Raw genomic sequence first — 13,618 nt, 5'->3', positions numbered from 1 at the left:
CTTCTGGGTATACACCCGAAGAAAATAAAATCAGTACCTCCAAGAGCCATCTGTGCTCCCACATTCATGGCAGCTTTATCCGCAGTAGCAAAGACATGGAAAAAACCTAAGTTCTGTCAATGGATGAATGGATATTTATACATATGTGATGGAGTATCACTCAGACTTAAAAAAAAAAGAGTAAAAATTCTGCCATTTGCAACAATGTGGAGGAAGCTGGAGGTCATGCTGCTAAGGAAAATAGGATGGGCACGGAAAGAAAAAAATGACATGACCTCACTTACATGTGGAATCTCAAATACAAAGAAGCACAGAATAGAAAATGGTAACCAGGGATGGGGAGATGGGAGGAAATGGGGAGATGCTGCTCAAAGAGGAAAAGTGGGATGATGAGTAAGTCCTAGAGATCTAATGTACAGTATGGTGACTATGCCTAATACTGTATGGAGCACTGAAAATACGTTAAGAGAGTAGATTTCAGGTGCTCTCACGAAAGAAGGAAAGAAAAAACTGTAATTGCAATGTATACATGTAAGGATAACCTGACCCCCTTGCTGTACAGTGGGAAAATAAAAAAAATTAAAAAAAAAAAAGGTAGGAATGAAAGGAAGAGAGGGAGGAAGAAAGCAGGGAGGAAAGAAGGAAGGAGGGAGGAAACTCTGTGAGATGAAGGTGTTAATTAGTTTGTCTATAGTAGTCATTCCCCCATGTGTATCAAATCATCACAGTATACACCTTAAATATATACAATTTTCTTTTCTTTTCTTTTTGCTTTTTTTAGGGCCACACCTGCAGCACATGGAGGTTCCCAGGCTAGGGGTATAAGCAGAGCTGTTGCTGCCGGCCTATGCCGAGCCGCGTCTTCGACCTACACCATAGCTCACCGCAACACCAGATCCTTAACCCACTCAGGGAGGCCAGAGATAGAACCTGCAACTTCATGGTTCCTAGTCGCATTCATTTCCACTGTGCCACAATGGGAACTCCTGTACAACTTTCATTTTAAAAAATAAATTTAAAAAAGGAATCAGGGAGTTCCCGTCGTGGCGCAGTGGTTAACGAATCCGACTAGGAACCATGAGGTTGTGGGTTCGGTCCCTGCCCTTGCTCAGTGGGTTAACGATCCGGCGTTGCCGTGAGCTGTGGTGTAGGTTGCAGACGCGGCTCGGATCCCGCGTTGCTGTGGCTCTGGCGTAGGCCGGTGGCTACAGCTCCGATTCAACCCCTAGCCTGGGAACCTCCATATGCCGCAGGAGCGGCCCAAGAAATAGCAACAACAACAACAAAAAAAAAGACAAAAAAAGACAAAAAAAAAAAAAAGGAATCAGGATTCAGCTAGGTGAGTAGAATTCCCTGCTATGACTTGGGTGTGGGAGGGGAGAAACATGTTAAAAATAAGGAAAAACTAAGTGGATATTTATTAGCATACAGAAAAGTTAAGCAGAGGCGCCGAAGACGCAGCGAGTCAAGGGTGAAGGCAGCAAGTATGAAGATGACCAAGGATGTAGTAACCCATCACAGGGTCATCTCATCCCCAGGATAAACATGACCTTCCAAAACACCAGCCTCGGGATGGACAGCACAGGCCACAGTCTACCCCAACATGTACCCTCCCCGGGCAGTACGTGATTTACACAACAGTACTTAGCCTTGGAAGCTCAATAAGCCTAAAACTTACAAACTGCCTGAGAAGAAAAGACTAAAACAAAAATCTGGGAATTCTGACACAAGACCAAAAGCAACATCAAGTTTTACCAAAACACAAAATAAAGTTACTCGGGCAATTAACCACCATTCACTGACTGACCTGAGTAGAGATATCTTGTTACATGTAATCAGCAAGGGCACACATAAAAAAATTCATTATTCAAGATGATCACAGAGATAAAAAGGTAATGCAAGAAAAGATTCAGTATTTGAGCAGCACTGAAAAGAAATTGTACAAATCTTTCCAAAACTAAAAAAGGAAGGAGTTCCCTTTGTGGCTCAGTGGAAATGCATCTGACTAGTATCCATGAGGAGGCAGGTTCTATCCCTGGCTTTGCTCAGTGGGTTCAGGATCCAGTGTTGCTGTGAGCTGTGGTGGTCACAAATGCACCTCGGATCTGGACTAGCTGTGGCTGTGGCACAGATTGGCAGCTACAGCTCCAAATCGACCCTTAGCTTGGGAACTTCCACATGCCACTGGTGTGGTCCCAAAAAGAGGAAAAAGAAAAAAAAAAAAAAAAAAGGCAAAAAAAGAAAACCACACTAAAAACATATTGTTGGTTAAAAGCTCTGAACTTTAGAGTTCCCATACTGGCTCAGTGCTAACGAAGCCAACTTTTATCCACAAGGACGCAGGTTGGATCCCTGGCCTTACTCAGTGGCTTAAGGATCTGGTGTTGCCTTGAGCTCTGGTGTAGGTCACAGATGAGGCTCAGATCCAGCATTACCCTGGCTGTGGTATAGCTCAGCAGCTGCAGCTCCAATTTGACTCCTAGCCTGGGAACTTCCATGCCATGTGTGCGAACACACACTCACATACTCAAAGTTCTAAACCTTGGAGGTTTGGGGGTTGATACCTAAAGATTTGAAAAACAGTAATCTGGCGCTGAGAAGAAAAACATTAACTGCTAGGAGAGATTTAAGGAAATACGGCTTCCTTAAATATTTTGGCAGGGGCTTAGAGGAAACCCTCGAAATGGCTTTGAGCTGGAAATACTGGATCTTAATCCAACCTGTACATTCCAACGGAAGGTGCAAGAGGTTATAATTACAAGACTGCTCCAACTAGAACTCTGGTTTGGACACCCAGAAATGGATACCATTTCCCTACCTCACCTCATCACCAAAAATAAAGCATACACTCGACCAGGCCAAATGGCTCAAATCTACACTTAAAATCACTCAGTCAGGTCATCAGACCACATTCAATCAACAACGCATCCAAGAATAAAAAAGGTTAAAAGAAAAAAAAAAAATCACCAATTTGTAAAAAACCAAGCATTTTGGTTTTGCTGATAATAAATCAGGGCTTTGTTTTCTAATGAATTTAGTTCACACTAATTGATAACAAAGCCATGTCTGGGCACATGCATTATAGATTTTACAAGCTTGTGAGCAAAGACAAATATCTTAGAGGGAAACAAACAAATGCAGCAAGGCATTTACGGCTTTAGCGCAGGCTTGGTCATTAGCAGAGGAAGCCTGGCACTTCGCCTAATATCTGAGTCTTTTTCCTCATCTGTGAATGAAATACCTGGGCCTACTTTTCTACTGACAAGAAATTCTGTCAAATCAAGTGACAAGTTTCAAACTCTATCCACCTGTACCTCTATTGTACAGAGAGATAATATTCCAAAGGCCACACACAGTGTTTGATAGATGACCCAGTTCCATGCAAACAATGTTGAAGTACAAATATTACTAGAAACATTACCCTTTTCTAGTCCTATAGGTAATTAAAACCCTTATTTACATAATTTATACCAGCTCCTGTGAGCCAGGATACTTTCAGATCATTCTCAAGTGTTTCTTAATCCCAACACCAGAACCGAAGGCACACGGCTCTACTTACAGTTACGAATGTTATTCCAGTCGATTTTAGAGAAGAAAGGATGACAGCAAAGGCCTTCAAACTTCAGTCTCTCTTTCTGGCCACACAATAAACTTTGGATCAGATCAAGCAATTCACTGCTAACTTTGGGGTCATCTGGAAACTTCAAAAACCGCTATTCCAAAAAATAAAAGGGAATAAAATAAAATAATTATTCCCTTAACAAATTCAGCTTCTCCTGTCTCAAAGTTAAAAGAGGATTTTTCTCATATATAAGATTTTGGTGGGTTTTTTTTGTTGTTTTTTTTTTCCAAGAAGGACGTTTTGTGCACTTTTAACTTTGGACCAAAGGCATGTTCCCAAAATAAAGGGCCTGTTCACATCAATAGGCCTAGCTCGGTTGCAAGGGTTCAATATCCTTCATGACCTGATCCCTGCTCCTCTCTTCCATCTCATCCAGCTCTGCTCCCCACCTCGCCGATCTCTGCTATCCAACAATGATGAGCTATTTAAAGCTTCCTGAACAAATCACACTGTTCTCTCTGCCCAGATGGCCCTTCTCAACCCAATCCCCTCTTCCCTCCCTTCCTCTCAGACCCTCCTTCATGCTCCCTCTGCACCCTGCTTTTGCACGTACATGGTGTATTTTGATTTCCACGTGATGATGGAGAAAGAAGGCAGAAAGGGTCTTTCTCCTCCTTGCCCATTATTCCAAACCTGGTACCTAACAGTGCCTGAGATTGGCTCATTACTGAATGAATGGATGGAAATAAAGGAGACAAGTGAGCCACAGGCATTATCTCAGGGGAAACTTGAACTCAGAAAGAGATGCAAGAATAACAAATAATCTAGATATGTATTAAGACTATAAAATACGTATTATACATAGAAAAATGCATGTTAAGCATCCCAGGAAGATGAAATTGGGTAAGATACAAAAACTTGTGAAATAAATTCTTTCCTTCTGGTTGAAACTAAAACATGGGTATTTATCATGCCCTTAAGAAATGGGCTTAATGTAGTGGCAAATATAGCTATTAGAAAATAAGTTTCACTCTATGTATCTATTACTCTATTTCTAATCCATAACATCACTGAATTTTACTACCACTTAGTGCCACTAGCTGTGGCACTAAGTGGTAGTAAGAAGCAGTACAGCATAGTATTAAGAGAACAGATTTCAAAGCCAAATTGCCTGTGCTATTTTGGGTAAGTTACTTAACCACTCTGTGCTTTGGTTTCCTCATCTGCAAAATGAAAATAATAATGTCCAACTCACAAGACTGAGGATTAGCCAAGTTAATGAACTATTTTCATCAGTTCTAAGACTCTCATTTTACTCACATTTAACAGCACTGAAATCAAAACATATTTTATAATCAATGAAATACTGTTAATTGGCAGCAGTTTCTCCTTTTTAATGGTACATAAAGGTGATGGAATGGGCTTACAATTACTGGCAGCTGGGAGTCAATATAATACAATTAATAAAGCATTTAGAAGCATTTTTTTGGCACAAAGTGAGTGCTATAGAAAGTATTTGCTATTGTTATGCCCCAGAATTGCTGGTTTACATTACAAACGTCCATTCACACAATTTTTAAATGACATTTCCCAATGTTACTTCAAAATCTAATAATGGCTCCTTACCTGGAAATTCATGATGTTATTGAAGGTTCTGGCTGAGGTTCCCTCAGTGAATGGGGACCTTCCATAAACCATCTCATAAGCAATAACTCCCACTGACCACCAATCACAGTCTAGGCCATAGGCACCTTTTCCATCCCCATTCATCACAGTCAGCACTTCAGGGGCCATGTAATCTGGGGTCCCAACCGGGAGTTTGGCATTCACCTGGAAACCCATAAATAAAAGGAGCAAATTTTCAATTATCCTCAAATAGATTGCCAAGAACCACAATTCAGACATAAGCTGATTTGCCACTGATTACTATTCTCCCAGGCACTTGAACCTTCTGTCAAGTGGCACAGCATCAGGAAATGCAAATGATTTACTAAAAAAAAAAAAAAAAGCACATAATATAATTCAAAGGCAAAGAGGCCAGAGTTGTTGATGTAGACCATTTGGCTACACAAATGAGAGCTGGATATATTCCTGGAACAGAAGGGGTCTGTCCTGATAAACCTTACTGACATGAAAACTGGACTTGTCTTAGGAAAACAGCAAAATGATAACAATATCTAACAATGAATCTAAAAGATCAATCTACCCCTTATTTAAAAAAACTGAGAGTTAGCTGGCAACACAATATTGCAAACATGTGTCGAGGTATCTGCAGTTTAAACATCTGGAGTCAACATCCCTGCTTTGGCCCACCCACAGGGCAACAAGTGCTAAGTAACTTCTACCATAGATCAAATGTTGATGAGTTCACTTTCCTCACTCCAACTCCTGTTCCTGTGGGTGTGTCCCACACACACACTGTTCAGGAACAAAGAGCCCTCCAATCCTATGATGCGTAAGCACCTGACCTTGACAAAGAAGGATCAGGACAAAGTAGGAGGTCTTTTCATAAAGCTAGATATATTCCCGTTAAAAAACTGTCCTTATTTCTGAGAATTTGTCCTTCTGACTGGTTTAGTGTTTAAACATCCTTTGTTTCTTGAAATGAGGCTGATGAAAGAGGTATGTTTTTTGCCCCTCACCTCCATTCCTTACTCCATAGTAAGCTGGCAAACTTGGTCTTCAACATTGTCTTGAAGTTTTATTGAGCTATGAAATTTGAAGTCTAAGGATCACCTCTGTAACCTTTTTCCCATCAAAACAAAGACAGCCTGAGGCTAGTCACTTACTGGGTTGATCAGTTGTCCAAAGAGCCTACATCTCAAAAGGCTTCCCTTACATCAGGAGCCACATGGTACAAAAGAACACTCCCTCTCCATTAAAGAGTACTAAGTGCCCATAAGTGAACTGAGAGATTTTACATGCATGGCCGCCCATCTTTAAGCCTGGGCTTTATAACAAAAAGTCAGTTTGCTTTGCTTTGATTTGATTGGAGACTGAGAAGAAAGTGCATGTTTAGAAGATGCTAGGAGGTCTTCTTTCCCCAGAGATAAAAACCCAAGCTCTTCCAGCCTGTCATTTCAATATTGTTAGAGGAAACTAACTCATTCTCCCTACTCCCTCTCTTTTCATCCCTTCCCTCATGTCCGCCACAGGCTTTTCTCCATCCCTAAACCCAGAAAGCAGCGCGATCCTGTTACCCTTAACACCAGCCATCGCTTTGGGCAACAGGACTTCCACTGCAGCACACACTTGGGAAAGCTAGATGGTCACACCACCCAAGAAACCCAGAGTACTTATTGATGGACAAAAGTGAGGAGAATGGAGAGCATATCTGGTGTCAGTCAGGACATCTTAAGCTTGAGGAACTAATAATAGCTTACGTCAAGGGGGAGGGAGCCTTGATGTTGGGAAGCCTGAGCCAAGACTTCTGTCTTTTAATGTGTGTGCAAAAAAACAAAAACTCAATACTAACAATGAATAATAAATATTTTTTAAATATCAGAAGAAGAAAAACTGTAGCATGTTGGTTTGCCTACGTATTAGTAATGCCAACTGGATCGATGATTAAATATTTACCTTTTATGTCTAGTTATTTTGCAGAACCATTAATACACAATCCTCAAAATGCATGGTTGGTGCTTAATGGGTTTTATTTTATCATCACACTAGATTGTTCGGGAATATTCAGTTCTCCTTCCTGGCAGTTCCCAGGGCTTGGTCACTTAGTCATGTTTATCAGCATGACCCAGCAAAAGACATCAACTGTCAATGCCTCATTTTTCAAACTAATGATTAGACTTAGCCCAGAGAATCAGATAGCTCCCCAACTAATTTTTGCCAACTAATTTTAGCAGGTAATTGCCCATATTTATGTCTAATAGTGTTTTTAAAGGGGCCCGTACATTATTTATTTATTTATTTTTGTCTTTTTAGTGCCACATCCACAGCATATGGAGGTTCCCAGGCTAGGAGTCAAATCAGAGCTGTAGCCACTGGCCTACGCCACAGCCACTGCAATGCAGGATCTGAGCTTCGTCTGCGACCTACACCACAGCTCATGGCAATGCCAGATCCTTAACCCACTGAGCGAGGCCAGGGATCGAACCAGCATCCTCATGGATACTAATCAGGTTTGTTAGCGCTGAGCCAAAATAGGAACTCCAACAAAGACATTTAATGACAATTAATGACTACCAAGTTTCTATTAGCTACTGACCTCTAAGTACATTTAAACTTGTTCAACACGCAATCTCGCACATCTTGATAAGGATCTTACAAGAGACCTGTATTCTCCTCTGAATTCTCCAAGAAACAATTCACAGCCAGCTAATCTGGGTAAGATATTAAAAGTGGGAACATGTACTAGAGGTGCCCAGCCTGCCTGCAAAACACAACCTAACAAGGCCCCAATTTTACTAAACTTGAGTTAATCTTCACTGTATTGACAGGGAAGAAAATATACCAGTTCAGGTGGACACAAAAATAAAATGACTAGGCGACAGAGAAGACGGTCACATCTGGGGAGAAAGAGGGTTTAAAAAAAAAAAAAAAGAAAGAAAGAAAAGGATTAACTAGCAGATTCCTTTACAAAATCTAATCGATTCTTTTATAAACAGATGAGAAGGTAAGAAAACCAGCCTTCCTTCTCCCAACATCCTTCCCATAAAATGCTTATACATAAAACTATTTCAACCTAACTTTCCTGCCTAGCCGCCCAAGGCATAAACATACAGTTGCAGAAACAAGAGGGAAAAAATATTCACTACGTTCTTGTTGGAAAAGTAATAAAATCTTTTCACTCCTACATAAATCTCAAAAAGGGTTATCTCCTATGGGTCTCCAACTGGTAAATGGTAGTGATTATCACTTAACATGCTATAATGCTCTTCATTTATAATCTCCTTACAAATGCTTTCATGAGAGCTGAGTGAGACAGGTTGGAACTGTTAACTGTTTGCCATTCTTTGAGATTTTAACAAGGTAAAGTGGATGAAACCTCAGCTCAACATGCAAACCCCCAAACAGTATGGTCCACCTGTGTTTCTTGGTGCAAACACTCCAAAGCAACATTCTAGCTAACAAGCTTCAGTAAAGACAATGGAGGATGGAAAACTCGGCAGATCTAAGCTTCACAAATACACAAAATACACAGACAATATGTGGCAGTGGTATGGAAAGGGATGAATGGATTGGGGGTAACATACAATAATTTCAGCAAGTGTGAATTATATTTTATATACTATACTATATATACAGTATATTTATAATATGTGTATATATATCCACATTATATTTTTGAGTACAAAAAACTTTTAAAACCTACTTTAGACCTATAAAATATTCTTTTTACAGAAAACACATTTCACCTACCACCGCTGATCAAAAAATCCAAAAAAAAAAAAAAAAAAGGTAATTTTATATTCATACTTGACTTGATCTAGACTGCCAAGTATTGCTCTTTTTATAACAAAAGGGCCTTTGCTTAAATTCCTTCTCATCTATTTGTCACATTCTGGCCCTAAGAGCCCAAGGTTGGTGGTGGTGGTGGGGGAACAATTTCTCCAGGGGGTAGGACTGAGTGCCATTGCTTACCTGACCAAAATAATCAGGGGTGACCACTGAGCTGCAAATTAACCCGAGTGCCTCCAGGAGGTTCCCCGCCTGAAGTGAAGGTTGCTACAATTAGAAGAACTGAAAAGGGCAAGTTGCAGCAAGGGAAGAAATTTGAAATGAATGGAAGTCCTGTGTCTCCAGCAAGGACTCTGAAGGTGACTCCAGAGGCAGAGGTAGGGCCTTCCTCTTCATTCCCATTTATTTACCAAGCAGCGACTTTGGATGTTATTGAGCTTTCCAAGTAGATTTTCTTATCGAAAACACATATTGCCGGCTTTAATAAACAGGTTTTCCAACACTTCTCAATCTATGGCACTGGTTCTCCCCCAGGGGTGATTCTGTTCCCCAGGGAAGAGTTAGCCCTGAATGGAGATGATTTTTGGCTGTCACCACTGGAGAGGAGGGTGCTACTGGAATCTAGTGGGTAGAGGCCAGGGATGCAGCTAAACTTTCCCCAACACACAGGACAGCCCTCCACCACAAAAAATTCTCTGGACCAAAATGTCAATGGCGCTATGTATCCTGCTTCATTTTATTTCTAGATGCCTGAGTTTGTTAAGGTCGCTAATGAAATGTATAGGTTTTTGAAGCCTAGATGATAAAACTTCGCATGATTTGACTTTTCCTGTGCTTTATTCCATTAAATTCAATACCTAAGTTTTGAGAGTTCCCGTCGTGGCGCAGTGGTTAACGAATCCAACTAAGAACCATGAGGTTGTGGGTTCGATCCCTGGCCTTGCTCAGGGGGTTAAGGATCCAGTGTTGCCATGAGCCGTGGAGTAGGCTGCAGACATGGCTCGGATCCAGCATTGCTGTGGCTCTGGCATAGGCCGGTGGCTACAGCTCTGACTCGACCCCTGGCCTGGGAACCTCCATATGCTGTGGGAGCAGCCCAAGAAATGGCAAAAAAGACAAAAAAAAAAATTTCAATACCTAAGTTTTCATGCTGAATTGTACATCATTTTTAAGACATAAAATGGTTTGATGCTGAGAGTTCCCGTTGTGGTGCCGTGGAAACAAATCTGACTAGTGACCATGAGGTTGCGAGTTCAATCCCTGGCCTTGCTCAGTGGGTTAAGGATCTGGCGTTGCTGTGAGCTATGGTATAGGTCGCAGATGCAGCTTGGATCCTACATTGCTGTGGCTGTGGTGTGGGCCAGCAGCTGCAGCTCTGATTCAACCCCTAGCCAGGGAACTTCCATAAGCTGCAAGTGCAGCCCTAAAAAGCAAAAAAAAACACCCCAAAACTTTTGATTCTATGATCTAATTACTAATATCAATGATCAAATGGAATAGATTATAAGAACATAATGGGGTGCAGGGGCCAGGGGTAAGGCTGGAAAACTCTGGACTTAGATAACATAGGCAGCCTGTTTTTTCCAAAAGCCTGAACTCCAATCCAAGTAAGTTGTCACAGGGAGGCCAAACGCTAGAATGCAAAAAGTTAACACAACCTCGAGCCTTTTCCTAGCATCAACCTAGTAATACCCACCTTTCTTCCAAGAAACTTAATGGCAAAAATAAATAAATAATAAAGCAATTTATAAATTGCTCTTTTTTTTTTTTTTGGTCTTTTTGCCATTTCTTGGGCCGCTCCCGCAGCATATGGAGTTTCCCAGGCTAGGGGTTGAACCGGAGCTGTAGCCACCGGCATACACCAGAGCCACAGCAACATGGGATCCGAGACACGTCTGCAACCTACACCACGGCTCACGGCAACGCCAGATCCCAACCCACTGAGCAAGGCCAGGGATTGAACCTGCAACCTCATGGTTCTTAGTCGGATTCATTAACCACTGCGCCACAACGGGAACTCCTATGTATTGCTCTTTATGAGGACTAAACTCTCAGAGCAAGGAAGCATTCTGAAGATCAACCCCTCTAACCTCTCAATTTGTGCATTTTAACTAAAATCAGTATTTTCTAGAGAAAGAATGAAAGGCCAAGTTCCTAAGGATATGTCCAGGTCACCAAGTGATTTAGCTGATAAATGAGTCTCAAAATCTACGTTGATTATTTTCTAAGACCTACCATTTTTTGCATAGTTGACTTGAAAATTTACATTTTAGCACGTACCAACTTTATTAGATTTTGGAATCTAATTTTCTTTTACTTTGTCATCATTTTCCTCAAGTATTCCCACTCTCGATCTCAATAGCTACCCTCTTGCCTTCCTATTAGCATGGGGAATACAGCTTAATTTTTACCAAAGGTCCAGGACTTAGAATTGACATTTTGAGCACTTGGTTCTTAATGCTTAATGCTTCATTCAAATGCTCTGGTGATTACTTTCAATTTCACTGCATGGGAAATAGAGAATTTGGGATAAATAAGGTTACATTTCATCGAAATACTTAAAGTAAAAAAGACAATGTAATAGAATACAATCTATAACAAGCCAGGAAAATGAAGGGAAACACAAAAATAAGCATTGTTCCCTTATTTTTAACCAAACAATAAGAATGTTCCTAAAAATGTTTTGTACGGTATCAACAGGTATTTAACATAAAAGGGTACCAGGTCAAGTAAGTCTGGAAAATAGTTCTGTCACCATCACCACCCAAGCCACAGAGAAATCACTGCACATCCTGGCAGATGAAGGCTACAAAACATCATTCAACTTTTATCCCATACTTTCCAAACTTATCTTGCTTTTTGGTGGAGGGGGCCGTACCCATGGCATATGGAAGTTCCCAAGCTAGGGGTGGAATCGGAGATGCAGCTGCCAACCTACACCACAGCCACAGCAATGCAGGATCTGAGCCACATCTGTGACCTACACCAAAGCTCGTGGCAATACTGGATCCTCAATTCACTGAGCGAGGCCAGGGATTGAACCCAAGTCCTCCTGGATTCTAGTCAGGTTTCTAACCCACTGACCCACACAGGAGCTCCATACTTTCCAAACTTGAGGACCACAGAACACTCTGCAGTATAACCTCTATTAAGCTCTCTTATTCTATTTTGTTACCATCTTATTTGAGTTCATCTTAGCAGCTGATCCAAAGTCCACCAGCTTGATGTGTCCCGTTCGGTCGATGAGAATGTTCTCAGGCTTGATGTCTCTGTAAGAAAATCCAGTCCACAAATCAGTGTCGTCAGCTCTGCATCAATCATCAAGCAGCTGCTAACCTACGATATTGATTCAGCCAAAAATCTTAGGGGCTGTAGTTCTGCTATATAGACCTCCCTACCAATAGACCCACATAATAAGCATTTTGCAAAACGAATTTCAGTAAAAGGAGGAAAGAGGAAGAAAAGAAGGGAGGGAGGGGAGAGAGGAAGAGAGAGGAAAGAAGGAAGGATGAAAGGAAGGAAGGGAGGGGGGGAAGGGAAGCAGATAAGGAAATGGAATGAATACATGTTATCAGATGGATTATTTCTCCTAGAGACACACATTAGCATTAGGAAAACAAAGGCCAAAAGCAGCTAGGAGATTTGCCCAAAGTCATCCATCTAGTCAATGGAAAAACTTAGATGCCATTCGGGATTTTGGGGTTCCCAGTCTAACCATCATTCCATTCCCACAACATTCCCAGATGTGCATAAAACACCAGATGAGTAAAGATGTAAAGAAACACTTTTCAGCAGAGGATTTGGGGGAACATCGTTGTAAATTACCAATGGCCGGGGTCAGAGGTTCAACTGCATGGTTTTCTGTTCCTACTTGGGGTTATGCCATTTCCTCACACATATCACAGTCAGCTTTCTACCACAGCATCCAAAGAATCCAGGCAAGAGTTCCCGGTCTTGTTAACTACATTAACAGATCTTACTAGGCAACTTGAGACCATTACAGTTTTAGATCTGTTTCACTGTTGAATAGGTTAGCTGAAATATCTGCCATTTTAGAAAATTTGCTTTCAGCCAATTATGGTGAAGACTGATTAAAAACTGGATAAAATGGAGTTCCTGCTGTGGTACAACATGATCAGTGGCATTTCTGGAACCCTGGGACGCAGGTTTGATCCCTGGCACAGCACAGTGGGTTAAAGGATCTGGCATTGCTGCAGCTGTGATGTACGTCAAAACTGTGGCTTGGATCTGACCCCTGGCCCAGGAGCTCCACGTGCCACCAGGCGGAAAAAAAAAAAAAAAAAAAAAAAAAAATTGAATGAAGCATTATTTTGATGCCAAAATCAGTTATTTTAGGAAACTTGAGATGAGAACATATAAATTCTGAGTAAACTACCAAAGATTCTCACTTACCGATGTACATATCCCATCTGATGAACGCTGTGAACAGCCAAAATCATTTCAGCTAGGTAAAACTGTATCATATTTTCATCTAATTGGTCCTCATATCTATTCAAAAGTGACAGCAAATCCCCTCCAGGCTGATATTCCATGACCTGTATAGAAATGCCAAAGCCATTAATTCTTCATACACCCAAAAAAGGGGAATATTTTCAATTAGATTCTCGAACACTGTGTTATAAT

General features: G+C 41.1%; 1 protein-coding gene across 13 annotated transcripts in view; it reads right to left on the bottom strand.

The window, feature by feature from the left end:
* CIT (citron rho-interacting serine/threonine kinase) overlaps nt 1-13,618 on the bottom strand; it is a 186,158-nt gene that overhangs the window by 139,545 nt on the left and 32,995 nt on the right. For all 13 annotated transcript variants that reach the window (XM_021073540.1, XM_021073541.1, XM_021073543.1 and 10 more), the window contains exons 6-9: nt 13,388-13,530; nt 12,150-12,243; nt 5,189-5,392; nt 3,560-3,713 (exon numbers count right to left, since the gene is read on the bottom strand). In XM_021073540.1, coding sequence (XP_020929199.1) covers nt 3,560-3,713; nt 5,189-5,392; nt 12,150-12,243; nt 13,388-13,530 — 595 coding nt within the window. The remainder of the gene's footprint in view (nt 1-3,559; nt 3,714-5,188; nt 5,393-12,149; nt 12,244-13,387; nt 13,531-13,618) is intronic.

This window comes from Sus scrofa, chromosome 14 (genome assembly GCF_000003025.6).
Source record: "Sus scrofa isolate TJ Tabasco breed Duroc chromosome 14, Sscrofa11.1, whole genome shotgun sequence".
NCBI lineage: Eukaryota > Metazoa > Chordata > Mammalia > Artiodactyla > Suidae > Sus > Sus scrofa.
This window is presented reverse-complemented; position numbering and strand designations above follow the sequence as displayed.